At 33.4% G+C, this 14,740-nt stretch overlaps 1 protein-coding gene across 1 annotated transcript in view; it reads right to left on the bottom strand.

Moving 5' to 3' along the window:
- Positions 1 to 2,080: 2,080 nt before the first annotated feature.
- Positions 2,081 to 14,740, bottom strand: part of LOC149961990 (multidrug resistance-associated protein 1-like) — a 56,879-nt gene continuing 44,219 nt past the window's right edge. Inside the window, exon 9 of the mRNA XM_090178000.1 lies at positions 2,081 to 2,794. Within this exon, the coding sequence (XP_090034126.1) occupies positions 2,428 to 2,794 (367 nt within the window). The 3' untranslated portion in view covers positions 2,081 to 2,427. The remainder of the gene's footprint in view (positions 2,795 to 14,740) is intronic.

The following is a 14,740-nucleotide window of genomic DNA, read 5'->3' as shown; positions in this document are numbered from 1 at the left end:
TCACCTCACTGGCTCGCACGTAGTACCTATAACCTGATACTTATTACCTTAACTCACCTATCACATCACACTTCACCTATCACCTAACCTCAAACCTCTCACCTTACCTATCACCTATCACCTACTAATCTATCACCTTACCTCATATATCACTTCACCTTACCTATAACCTCACACCTACACCTATCACCTACCTCACACCAATTACCTTACACCTATCAGATATCACTTCAACTATCACCTCACACCTATCACTTATCACATACCTCACACCAATTACCTAACACCTATTAGATATCACTTCAACTATCACCTCACACCTATCACTTCACACTTATCAGCTTTCACTTCACCAGACGTAAATAGGATAAGTGGACTTTTCTATCTTTGGCTACTGCAAGACGTCCATTGGACACCAGTAAAACCGGTTTCAAAATGAAAATTTAAAATAAGAAAGTAGTTCTATTTAGATTGGCTCTATCTATCTTGCTATAAACATCCAATGAAACGTTATTTGCTATTGATAATCCCTGAATGAACAAATTTGAAAATTAGACGCCTCTCCAAAATCTAGAAGAGGGCCGCTTCTCATACTTACTTTTGCTATCACCTGTACCTCATCTATTACCTTTTACCAATCACCGTACCTATCATCTATCAACTATCACCTCACATAACCTAAACAATACTTCAGTCACAAGGAAGTCGCTTGGGGGCACAGAAAGTGACAGCAAGTGCATAAGAGTGGCGTTGATTTGAAAAAAAAAAGTCGGGAACGTGGTGAAAATTTCAGCCTGCTACCTAGCAGCGTTTAAAAGTTATTAAAGGGACAGACATAGATACATCCATCCATACAAACATACATGACAAACTGAGAAATATATTACTGGATTACCGAAAATGACCAACTGGCAGACAATTAAAGAAAATAATGTTAAAATAGGTGCATTTTACCTTTCCGGTTTGTATGGAAAACCCCTGTGACGTGAATTAAGACGGCAATCCGAACAAAGCCAAATAAACGCTTACGTAACATCGGAAATACAATATTTCAAAGTAAGAAATCTTTATAGACGACCCCTAATTGATCATTTAGCTTAGCGCCTAAATCTTATGGTTCAAGAAATATTTGAATAAGCTAAAATGAATAAAGTTAATTAATCGATAGTTTATTAAAAATAATACATATAGTAACATTTTCTTCTATATGAACAGCCCCTACATTTCTAGATAAAAAACTCGTTCGCAAAATATGTGTGTTTTTTAAATCGACGAACCAAGCCGTGATGAAAAGTTTATAATATAAACCAAAGTTCATCGAATTTTAATCAAGATTTGATCGGTTAAATTTTTGATAATCAATTTTCAGATTTCGATCAAACCCTTTCTTATGGATAACAGATACTACCAACAGCAACAACTTAGTCTTTAAAAAGTACCCCAACTTGACTACATAAGAAAATGAAGAATTCCCACCTTCAAAACATTTATTTCAAAATAAAATAAGTTGATAAAGATAATTTTATCAAAAATATATGGTAACATTTTGGTCTATATGAACAGCCCCTGAAAAACGGACACTTTCTAATGATAAACCTTTAGTATATAGAAAAGTTATCTGTTTGTTTATATTTAAAAATAGCACGAAGCATGTTTTTCTTTACAGACGACCCCTACTTTAATTTCCTTATCAACCGACGCTTCTAGTAGCCAGAAATAAAAAACCATACATATATAATAAACTGAAATTAATAATAATCGTATTACGAAAGCGGATTTCTGTATTTAGCATTAAAATGTAAGCCCGACTTTCGGTGGCAAATAGCACGGTACGCGCGGTGAAGACTTTTTACCACCGAAACGAAAAAACTACAGATTTAGGGTGGAAAATAGCCTCCATCATTGGTGAGACTATTTGCCACCGAAAGTCGGGGCTCGGTTCGTGTCGGTGGAAAATAGCTTTGGCCGCGCGGCTACGCTATTTGCCACCGAAAATCAAACACCCCCGATTTTCGGTGGCAAATAGACTCGATCGCGCGGCGGTTGCTATATGCCACCGAAATTCCCTTTCGGTGGCAAATAGCAAAATCTGCGCAGTTGCGCTATTTATATCCGATTTTCGGTGGTAAATAGATACAGGCTATTTACCACCGAAAATCGGGGGTAAATAGACAGGGCGGGTTTTATTTACAGTTCTTTGATTAAATGCTTCCCTGTATGTCACTTGTGCCGTAGATATCCAATTTCATCGTCGTATATATGGTCTGCTAGATATTATCTACAAATTAACGTTGTTTTTAGCCCAATCTTTTCTCCTGAAATCGAAGCTTAAAAAAGAAATTATCACAACGCCAGTTGGTTGGTAGTGACTTAAATTTCAACGCTGTTGGAAACCTTTCCCGTGTTGCGGGAAATTGTTGGTATAATCTAAAATAGCCTCATATAAAACTGAAAAGAGAACTTCGTTTTAGCAAATTTCCAAAACCAGGTCTGAGAAATCCAGACAGCTGAGATCCTCCATTTAGACGATTTTCTTGGTAAGTGCATCTTTTTTTTCTGAATCTTCCGTTTACTCCCGTGGATCGGTTCTGTTGGCTGCAAGTTGTAGGTTTTGCTTACCTTTTTATATAAAGAACTGACAGTTGAAGATCGTGTAGCGGATGATAATGTAAGAGCAAGTTTTAATCTATATTCGGAGATATTATTTCTAATGAAAGATATAACAGTAAGAAGAATGACGAAGAGTATCCCATGCCACATTGGTGAATCAGATGAGGCGAATTCAATGAGCCACCTAGAACATAAAACAATCCTATCATTTTCTTACATTTTCTATTTAAATAATTTGCATCAAAAAGTCGACGCCGCCCATTTAAATAATACCACAATAAGCAAACATGTGCCATGTTTGTTAGTATTCAGAATATTAATCTTGCATCTAGTTACGGCAAAGAAAAACATTTGCATAATCATGATATTTATAATCAACTGTATTTTTAATATTAATTCATTATATTACGTTTTTCGAAATTGTTTTTAAATAACAATTGAATTTCGAAAATATTGCACTTAAATATCGTTGGATTACTAAAGATACATAATATGAGTCAATCTTATAATTGCTCGGCAATTGGAAATGATCACAGTAATGTAGGATGACGGTAGGATTATAAAGCTTTTCGGTATAATAACCGCATTTATAATAAATACTCTCACCTACTAGTATCGCAATAGTGAACAGTAATGGTTGCGCACAAGTGTTTACTTCGTGAATTATTTTATTTATCTTAATTATTTTCACTCTGCGGCCTGGTGCAGAGACGTTTCCTGTTAATTTAAAAAGGAATCGCTATTTTGTGATTCAGATTTAGCGAGCTGTTTATTTTGCGATCCTCGCAATCGAAATCGCGGTGCAGAGACGTTTTGCGATTCCTGTTCATCGGCGACGCTGTTATTTTTCCGAATTTCTATACCAAAGTCGCGGACCAATAGGAGAGCTCCATTTTTGACGCAAAAAGCTATCACCTGGTTATGGTTGGCTTGCATTTTGACGAAAAAAGCCTGGCTCTTCCAATTAATAATTTTTTTACTCTACATTTATTATTAGGTTTTAGGATTTGTATAGTTAAATCCGTTATTTTATTAAAATATATTAATATAGTCTAGCCACGAAACGCAGCAAATCAGTTTCTGAAGAATGAGAGGTTATCCAAAATCGTTTTTAAAGCAATAAAATAACTACTTTTTCTGATTATATAATTTTCTTACTCGTATCATTTATTAGGCTGTTTTCATTTATTACACAGTTAAATGATTTTTTTTCTTTAAAAATATATTTTTATAATATGGTTTGTACACCCATAAAATAACGAATGAAAATAAGATTCATTACTATTATAAGCCAACATTTCCCGAAAAGAGATCTCGGTTAGAAAATGAGCCATATCATTTGTGAATGTTGTGACACATACCGCATGAAAAAGACCAATGCCGTCCGATTTTCAATATCAGATAATGACTCACACACCCAGGAAATAAATGACTGCATTAGGAATCGTAGATATAAAAAAATCCACACCAATAGAAAATTTATTAACAAGAAGCGAAAACCTTACCATTAAAAAAGCACAAAAAGCCACTTGACTAAACGACAGCTCGTTTATCAATACGTCGAACCAACGCTACCGCATTAATTATACACTTGGACGTCCAAGTGTATATATATAACTAACTAGATTTTTAACATTAGATCGACTCCTTCACGCTATGGGATAAAATTAAAATTTTTGGGGTGAGATTTTGGAGAGTTAAGAGCTCTGTGACGTCACATAACGTTAAATTATTTACCCAGGGCTAGAGGAAAAACGGTTGGTCCGTTAAGGTTCAAATTTTAATCCAACGTTCTTTACTGAATTGTCTAAGGACATTTTTAATTTTATTAATTTTAAATGAATTTAAGATATTTTAAATTAATTTTAAAGAAAATTATTGTGTATTATTAGAACCAGATGGCGATTGCGCTACTATGTCCAAAAAAGTTATCATTATTGAACAGACCTCTTATTATACGGTGTCTTTGCGCTATCGGCAAAAATAAAATGGCCGTTATTGATGCACAGGCTCGTATTCAGTTAAGCCTTGGACAAATGTATAGTTATGGTAAAAGAAATAATCACCACTAGCGAGAAAGGCTAGCGCGACCGAGGGGTTACGATCGTTGTCTGTGAAGTCTTCAACCTACGTATTAAATGTTCGAGCCTCGTCATGTTAAGAAAAATGTATATAAATAATAAAGTGTAATTTGTAATATTGAATTATTATAATTGTTGAATTTCAAACTTTGTAATCTTAAATTAAAAAATATAATATAATCAATATATTAATAATATATTTTCAGTTTCTCTTCCCAAATTGTTTTAAATTTAAATAAATATTATTTTTTCTTCTTAAATTTCTAAATTTAAATAAAAAATTATTTTTTCTTCTAAAATTTCTAAATTTAAACAAATTTTTTTCCTTATTAATTTTAAGTGACAATATTATTATAGCAAGTGGCGTAGCGAAGCGCGTCGTCGTTGCGCAGTTTATTTGCCTCTTCCCTTAAGTGATAATGTTAAAATGATACCAAAGAATTTACCTGCTGACCATGAATTAACAATTTTGGTGAATGGTTTGCCTACAAAACAAAAATCAGTATGGAAATCATTGTTGAGCATGCAGTTAGTACGAAATGCTTTTCTCAAATTAAAAGAAATTAACCCGCTATATAGAGATATAAATGTGTGTGACATTAATTTGGAATTCCTTTATGGAAGTACAACTGATAATGATATAAAAATTATCTCTAATGATAATGCATTACTTCGAAGAATATCTTTATCTGAACAGAAAGAACTCCGTGACCACTACTCTATACACCCAGTAAAATGCAAAAATCCTAAGGATATTTTGGATGAATTTCAAGTGAAAAAAGTTGTAGGAAGTGGTTTAAATATTTGGGATAAAAACCTCGAGTTAATGTGCTTCCCCTATCTTTTCCCAAGTGGTGATTATGGGAAATATTCTGAACGACCATTTGCTCTGTTGTCTGAAGCTGAATTCCGTCTTCTAAGAATATTAAATAAAGATAGGAGATTTTCTAAGAATGAGCAATACCTTTTTCAACTTCTTTACGACAGCGAAATCAAAGGTCTGTCCAGCAGCATTCACCATATGTTACGTATGAGTGGGAACAAGAATCTTTCCGTAGATATGTTGGTTTATCAAATGGAAAGTAATGACAAGGAATTAGAAGCTTATTTGTCAGCGTACAAGCAAAATGTGCGGGGAACCCAAGAATATTGGTATAAGCGTTGTGGTGAAGTTAAATCAATGTGTTTTACTTATTACTCTTAACCCGGCAGAATATGATCATTTAAAATCATTTTATCCATCAACTGAATTAGCTTCAAACATAAGGGTTGGTGAACTGTGCCGTTACAAGACATTTTCATAACCGATTTAAAGCTGTCCGACTAAATCTTATTATGGATAAAAAAAATCCGATTTTCGGAGAGGTGGCTTATTTTTTTGTAGAGTGGAATATCAGAACCGTGGTGCACCTCATATCCATTTTATTTTTTGGATAAAAGATGCACCGGAAATTGGCAAGTCGTCAGATGACGATGTTTTAATCTTTATACAAAAACATATCACGTGTGCGTTGCCCGACAAGAATAAAAATCCAACTTTGAACGATTTAGTATCGAAGTACAAATGGCACAAGTGTAAACCAACTTGTTTGAGGAAAAATAAATTTGGAGATACATTTATTACACGTTGCCGTTTCAAATTTCCAAGAGAAATTACAAGTGTAGCTAAACTGAATAAAGTTGATTTTACTGTAAGACACCATGTCTCTGGAAAATATTCAAAAAAGCTTTGTTCACTACCTAGGACGAAGGTTCAAATGCAAATTAATGACTACAATCCTGTGTTGCTTATGGACATTCATTTTGTAACTGATAAACAGATGGCCATTGCACGTTATATCACTTCTTATATTACTAAGAAAGAAAAATCAGACAAAGAAAATTTATGGAATGAATTATCCAATTAAGATCTTCGTGGTCGTCTTTGGGCTTTAGGTTTAAAAGCTATTACCACTAAAGAGCATCGAAAACGCTTGCTAAAGCGACACAAAGATTTGCAAATTCTTAAAGAGAATGATCCCGAAAGCACTGATATATTTATGAAACCACTGGTTGATGATATTTATCCTAATCGTCCGGATAGTCGTGAAGACACATGTTTGTATGACTGGTCGAGGTTCTACTATCGTGTTCCAATAAAGCCTACCACAAAAAGACCGGCAGATGTACTAGAATTGAAAAACAATAATGGTTTTGTTAAAATGAGGGTAAAACCTTTTTAATTCAGCGCCCACACCATGATCCATACAAATCTGAAACAGAGGCTGAGAAATTTTACCATAGTATGTTAATGCTACTCTTACCTTGGAGGGAAGAAACTTCTTTATTAAGTAATTATACATCTTTTAAAGACTCTTTAGAAGCTCATTTGCCCAAGTTGAAAGACATGATAAAGTATCATGAAAAGGTTAGTGCTTTACTATAAGCTGAAAAATCTTTGGTAAAAGCGTAAGCTAAAAATACACCACATGTTGCTGAAAATAAATGTATGGAAGATGCTGCCGATAACCCTATTGAAGGCAGAGAAGTGATAGAAGCCAAAAATGCAATGGAAGAAATTAAAGCAGCTCTTAATAAAAATTTGATATTAACTCCCGAAAGTCTAGTCAGTGAGCTTATAGCTTTGCAAGAAGATCAAAGAGTTATACTTGAGAATATATCGGCACACTTCTGCGGTGCAAATCCTTCTGATGAAGGCTTATATGTGTTTGTTAGTGGACATGGTGGAACTGTAAAAATTATTTGTGGTCATTTTAAAAACAATTTAGCTGTAGCTTTACCAGCACCTACCGGGTTGGCTGCGTGTAATATAGAAGGTGTAACTCTGAACAGATTATTAATGTTACCCGTGCAACGAGGGAGAATAGCGAAATATCATCACATTCAGCCTTGTGAAATATTGTTAATAATTGATGAAATATCAATGGTCTCTTCGGGCTTTGTTGAGCTACACTTATCAGTTTCGTTGATTATTTCAGCTAAAACAGCTGTACATGCTGGAAAATTTAATGGTTTTTTCTTCCTATGTATCAACTTAATTTGATGCAAATCTTTCCTAAATTCATTTCTTAGTCGATTATATTCTGTTATAGCTTTCCAGTCGGCGTATATTTTGGAAGGGTCCAAAACAAGTAAATGAAGATCATCTAACGATGTAATTCAAGAAAGAGCAACATAAGCCATTCCACTTTGGAAAACACTTGTTCCTATGTTTATCATAGCACAATCTGTGCTCATACCTTGACTTTTATTTAAAGTAATTCCATACGCTAAAATCACAGGAAATTGAAATCTTTGCACAAAAAAGTTTCTGACAATTTCAAACTTCACCTTAACTCTTTCAATTTTCTCTTGAACAGCATGGCCATCGAACAAAACCATCAACTCTGAAATAACGCCATCTGCGTTCTCCATAAAGCTTTTCACCCTACCCATGGCTCCATTAAAAAGACCTTTCTCTATATTTAGATTTCTTCTTAAGATTATTCGAGCATCAATACAAAGCAAAAACCTAAACTCCAAACCAGCTGCTGTAACATTTTTCTCCAATTTCTTTAATTGATCTTTAACGTGTTTTTGCATTTCTTGGTGTCCATGGACTTTATCGACACTCAGTATTTCCAAAATAGGATTGTTACATTTTTGAAGCATTATGTTGTTAATAGCTTCGCAAATTTTATTGATTGGTAACAAACAAACCGGGCTTTTTATTTCTTGGCATAACTTATCATAATAGTTTGAAATATTTTCCACATTACTTACTTAGGGAATTAAAAGTGTGTTAAAAACTTTGACATCGGGTTCTGTAACTTCACCGACGAGTATTCTAGCAAGCATTTCTCCATAAGCGCGGTCACTTTTTTGCCGCTTGTTAATTGTCAATTCATCAAACTTAAAATATTGTTTGAATAAATTAAATTCACCAACTGAGCCAATAAGTTTTCTCGCCTCTTGGTGACTTAGTATAGAAAAAACTAGGTCACCCTTGACAGGCTGTAATTGTAACAAATCCCCTAAAGCTAAGACTGAAATACCACCAAATAGTTTCTCTTCGACCGTTACTTCACAAAGTCTCAAATGAATATAGCTCAACAAAGCCCGAAGAGACCATTGATATTTCATCAATTATTAACAATATTTCACAAGGCTGAATGTGATGATATTTCGCTATTCTCCCTCGTTGCACGGGTAACATTAATAATCTGTTCAGAGTTACACCTTCTATATTACACGCAGCCAACCCGGTAGGTGCTGGTAAAGCTACAGCTAAATTGTTTTTAAAATGACCACAAATAATTTTTACAGTTCCACCATGTCCACTAACAAACACATATAAGCTGGAGTTCGTTATAAACCTTTTATTTCCAAGCCTTCGATATGTAAGAATCCTTTAAGTATTCAGAATGAAACAATGCCTATTACAGTGAAAGGCTTTCTAAATAATGATAATTCATGCCACGCTATATGCATTTTACAAGCTTTGTTTCACGTTCCTGATTTTATAAGAAATATTAAAAAAAAAGTCATATCTCCGGGGCCAACAACTTGCGCATTGAAAGATTTATTATTTGGGCGATCAGATACTAATATTCCTCATTTGCAAACTATTAATGTTAAAAGAAAGCTTGACAATCGATTTCATGGCATCAACCAAGAGGGTCCCGTGGAATTTTTAATTGATCTTCTACAAAAACTTAAAAATGAAAACATCCTCATTGATAATTTATTTTTACGTCGCATTCAATATCAAGATAGATGTCCAAATTGTTCTCCAGATGTTGTTCTGAACCACATCCCCGAAGATGGTTATGTATACAACGTAAATGTACTTGCCGACAGATCCAATTTAACATTTCACGATTTTTTGGGCTATTGGGAATAGTTTGGGATAAAATGCGTTCATTGTCAAAATGAATCGAAAGAACGTCGCTCGATTTAACATTTTTCTAGTAAGTACCTTTTCTTAAATTTTGCGAGGTTTTCTCATAGAGTTATTGAACGGTTTAAAATTCACACTCCAATTAAAGGATTCGTTGCGGACAAAATAAAAATTAATAGCATAAGTTTTAAAACCAAAGCTGCCGTAGTTCATTTGGGATATGATTGCGATGGTTGTCATTATATTGTTCCTTTAAAGAACCCAGGGACTGATTCTGGATGGACATTGTGCGACGACAAAAAAAATAACTCAAATAAAAAGGTTTATTAGTATTTTAATTGACGTGTATTGTTTACTTTTAGAAAAAGTTTGATTTTTTTTAAGAAAAACAATTTTCTTTTAGTTTGGGAAATCAATCACAATACAATTCCATGTACGGATTAAAGGAGGTTTAAGACATTAATTATATGCTTTTGTTTTATTAAAACGGTAGAACGGGTTGCAATGTAAAATATCAAGTTTAATCATGAAGTGTTTTAACTCTATATCAATAATATATATCATTTAAATTAACCGCATAAGAAATTCCTAGACAGCGCCATTTAGTGTAATCATTATCACCATCACCAAACTTTACAGATCATTAGTAAAATAATGTCGAAATTTATGTATTAGTACAATATGAATTGCAAATAATTTATTAAAGGAATTTAAAAATTGGGGGTAGTCGTTTAGTAAGCTATATTTTGTTTCGAGATATAATTCACTCAGTTAGAAAAAGAACAGTATACTACTATAGTAGTTTTCAACAAGCTCTCTATAGTTAAATTATTTTTTGACTATCATTTTTCCGGAATTCGTCGAAAATGTGCACACTGCGAGCGGTACTAAATCGTCTACTACATACACGTTTTCTCAAAAAAGTGAGCTTGCTATCGCTACTAGCGACAAAAAAAGGAAATACGTAATCCACCATAACGATTCTTTTATTTTAAATAATTTCTTCCGACTTTTTTAAATGTTCGCTATTATTTGAGATATTTTGGTAGCTTCAAAATAAAATTGAGTGTCAGAAAGTGAACTGTAAACCTAACTATAAATAAAACGAAGACAAACCCTTTCACCGCGTGTTCCTTAAAGTGAAGTTTAGAGGTCGGGGACGGTTAATCATTATCCATGTTTAAATTGGTTTTTTTAGGAAAAAAAATGCAAACAAAGAAATTTACCGGTTAATATTTCGGGAAATGTTTAAAAAACATTTATTATTCGGAAAATTTGAGCTTTTTATCAAAAAAAACGTCGTTTTTCCGATTAATTTTACAAGTTTATCAAAAAATTAATCGGATAATACATAAATATAAATTACTTGATCAAAAAGTTTTAAGCATTATTTTGAGAGCTTTATCTATTGAATAAAAGTTAACCATCCCCGACCTCAAGTGAAGTTAGCAAGTAGAACAAATGGCTAAAATTTTACTTTATTTATTATTTATGATTTATTTTATTTTAGGGTTAATTAAATGACTAACATTGTTTCATGTTTTAGCTTCATTTTTGCCTATTTTTTGAAAGATCCTGTAGTTATTTCCCTTTTAGATTATAAATATAATTTTATATTTTTAATTTTGTTAATGTTAACTGATAGTTTCATTTATTCTATGTTACACTGATATCAACATGTTTTGTACAATTCTTTTAGATGATAAATAATTTATGAAAGATAGTTCTAGAATTCCTGTTATATAGGACAATTTCAAAAGAAGTTAAAGCGAATTGTAAATTTGCTATTTGAAACTTTCGGAAATATGTCAAAAAATAGAGGTAACGAAACAAGTTTATCGGTCGGACCAGCGGCGTCAACTATCGTGCTACAATCTGGAGCTCAAGGAAAAGAGTGAACTTGACGCAAATGTCTTCGTCAAGAATCCAACGATAGAAACGATACACTCATGCGGCTGTCGGGGACCAAAGAATTTGGCAAAGACCACGAAAGAATTCTCTTGGTCGGAATAGTGGCGTATTTCTTAACTATTGTGCAACAACCTGGAGCTCAAGGACAAGAACTAACTCGAAATATTTATCTTCGTCAAGAGTTCAAGGAAAGAAACCAAACACTCATGCGACAAAATTTCGAATAAAACGTAGTTGCAACCGTCGCGATGCTCAGCGTTAACGAAAAAAAAACAACCCAACCCAACTGCAAATTTATCCGTTAACGCTCACTGTCACACAGTGGTTTTGCCACCCATTAAACTGCAAACACGGCTTTTCGACTTTGCCCCGGTAACGCGTTCGCAGAACACAGACAGACTGACACGGTGGTTGTATAACCCCTCCTAGGGGACTATGTCAATAATTTGACAAAAACATTTTTCGAAAAGCGATAATGAGCTAGAAACTCAAATTTTATTAATTTAAAAGATTCTGACCTATCGTGTTGTATTATTTATTTTATTAAATTAGGTAAAAAGCGTTTACTTCTCAATTTATTTCCTGAGGTCTTTGCGTACATCAATCCGCCATTGTTTTTGCTAACTTTTCTAGCAAGACCTCTCGCCAAATAAACAGAACACTTTCCTGTTATTTTTGCGATCGAGATGTCTCTGCACACCGATTTGGCACGAAGTTCGCGATTTTCCGAAACCACGCCCCCTTTCTGTTAATTTGGCGAGGAATCGCTATTTTGCGATACTTAAAAACGGCTCTATACCGGGCCCTAAAATGTTTAAGTAAGAGTTTCTTAAATCGTGGCTTTTTCGCTCCGTATGCAGCCTCTTAGGTTTTCTTCTGTCCCTTTTAGATAATTATTGAATACCTTCAATTTGGCTTAGAGATAAAAAAAATAATGTTAACTTAAAATATCCAAAACCAAATTCGCTTTAGGCCCTTAAAACTACTGGAAAGCAGTGTTTAAAAGAACTTTATTACCGTATTTTTTCCAATTTCTTACGTCACTAAAGACAACCGATTGAAACAGAACAAATCCCTCTTATTTTTGCTAACTATTTGTTAATTAAATAATTGTGAGTTAAATTTGATCCCATTTTTGGTTTATGGCATAATGTCCCTACGACCAATGTACGTAATTATATATTTTTTCATTTGAAAGTGTGATAATATTATAAATTTCATTCAAACTAGTTCATTGATGATGCTAGGTTCACAAAACGGTTTTGTAGTCATTTATTGATATAAACACAAAATATTTTCTATGGTCAAAATACAAGTTTTTGGTATTGAATAGGTATTCCTGTAATTGTTTCTCAATATAGCTCAAGAATTCTCACAAACCCTTTCAATTATTATCAGATTTTAATTTACTTTTTTTTATAAATGTTAAAACTTGATATTGGCCTTCAAATATAATATAATTGAACCAACTTAAAATCCAACTTTCAGTTCAACGCAATGTGGAATGAAATAGTTACATGTTTATTATTATGTAGGGGCTTTTGACTTTGGAATATATACTTTGAAGAAACGTCATTGCGTTAAATCAATCAAAGTTACATAAATTATTGCATTGAAATTCTGAAACATACAGGGTAGAAAAGATCAGACCAACACTTAATTTGACTTAAAATCTCCGAATTGTGTTTTTTTAAGAATACTGACGGAATATATCGGTGTACGAAACTACAGACTTATGTAATTGGATGCAAAATTAGAAATAAGCAAGGCCCTTTCAGATTTCACTAATAGTTATTAAGTATTAACTAATTGGATTATGAGTAATTAGTAATAAGACTAAAGTTTTAATAAGGATAAAACCCTTAAATGTTAAAAAAATTTGTGAGGCTCAGAACATAGGCTTTTGATAAATAAACCACCTTAGGTTCAAGACGACTTTCCATTTCTTGGTGGACATTTTGTAGAATTCTAGAAGCTATTCTGGCCACGGTGATTCGAATTCTGTCATTCAACTCATCTAAATGTATCAGTTCCGTTTCGTAAACCACGCCCTTCACATAGCTCCGTAGGATAAAATCGAGTGCGGTAAGATTGGTCAGCCTCTACCGATCTAGCGCTTAGGATATTGTTGGTTGAGCAATTCACGAACATTGACAACAAGCGGGAGTGCTTTATGCCGAAGGGTTCTCAGACACAAGGCGTGCAGTGGCATAAGAGACAACCTACTTGCTGGGGGTAATTTCGTTGCACAGGGCTGTGAACGTAGGATCAGTCGTATCGTCGGGAACGAAGCCGATGAAGTCGATGTTCTAGCACGTTTTCACGCAAATCCTCACTCTAGTGGTATGGTGAGTGAGGGTAAGAATGGACACTTATTGTAAAATTCGATTTAAAAACACAAATTGAGAGTAGACCATTTTAAAACGATTTGAAATACAAATAATGAATGTTCATTTTTAATATATTCTGGTTTTTGGTATTTAAATTTGTGAATTTTTAAAACAATAATTATTTTAAGAAATGAAGTGAGTAGGTCAAACATTGGACAAAATAGTTTTGAATTAGCCTGGGGGGGTGGTAACTTTGGACACTATTAGGAAAACTATGGACAAGAAGGGTAGATATTGTAATATTACAATATTAATATATAAAAATATTAATATATTACATATTATACTTCCCGTGTCCAGTTATCACAGAAATAGTTTACGGTATCTTTGGAAATTTCTCCTTCGGGGTTTTTTTTGTAAATTTCTAAATTTTGAAGATTTCTTAAATTTCCCGTAGAAATTTATGAATTTTCTCAAGATTTGCTAAAATTTCAATTCAAATTTCATAAAAATTTTGCGGAAAACCATCAAATTTCACAAGATTTATTAAATTTGAGAAATTTGTTGGAATCGATAAAAAAAATTAAAATTTTCCAAAACATTTGAGAAATTTGAAAAGATTTTCTAAAATTTAATACGTAATTTGAAATTTGGAATTTTTAAAATCACTGGCGTGTACGAAATTTTAAAGAGTGTCAACTGTCGGACCCTTCGACTCTCCTTCACTAGCAATGTAAGCGAGGCAGCCTCATAGCTACGTGTTTCGTAGAGCTCCAACCAGCCGTACACAGTCAGCCGTCTGCTTTCGAGGGAAATTTGAATATGAAAACTTGTTTTTAAAGTTTCCTTTCAAGGAAAGACTTTAAACTAAATCCTACCTCGTTTAAAATTGAATACAATCGACATGTGATTGATCACAAAGTAGGCTG

This window comes from Leiobunum rupestre, chromosome 1 (assembly GCF_980474605.1).
Source record: "Leiobunum rupestre chromosome 1, qqLeiRupe1.1.hap1, whole genome shotgun sequence".
NCBI classification, from domain to species: domain Eukaryota; kingdom Metazoa; phylum Arthropoda; class Arachnida; order Opiliones; family Sclerosomatidae; genus Leiobunum; species Leiobunum rupestre.
The sequence above is the reverse complement of the archived record's forward strand: the minus strand, read 5'-3'. Positions and strand labels throughout refer to the sequence as shown.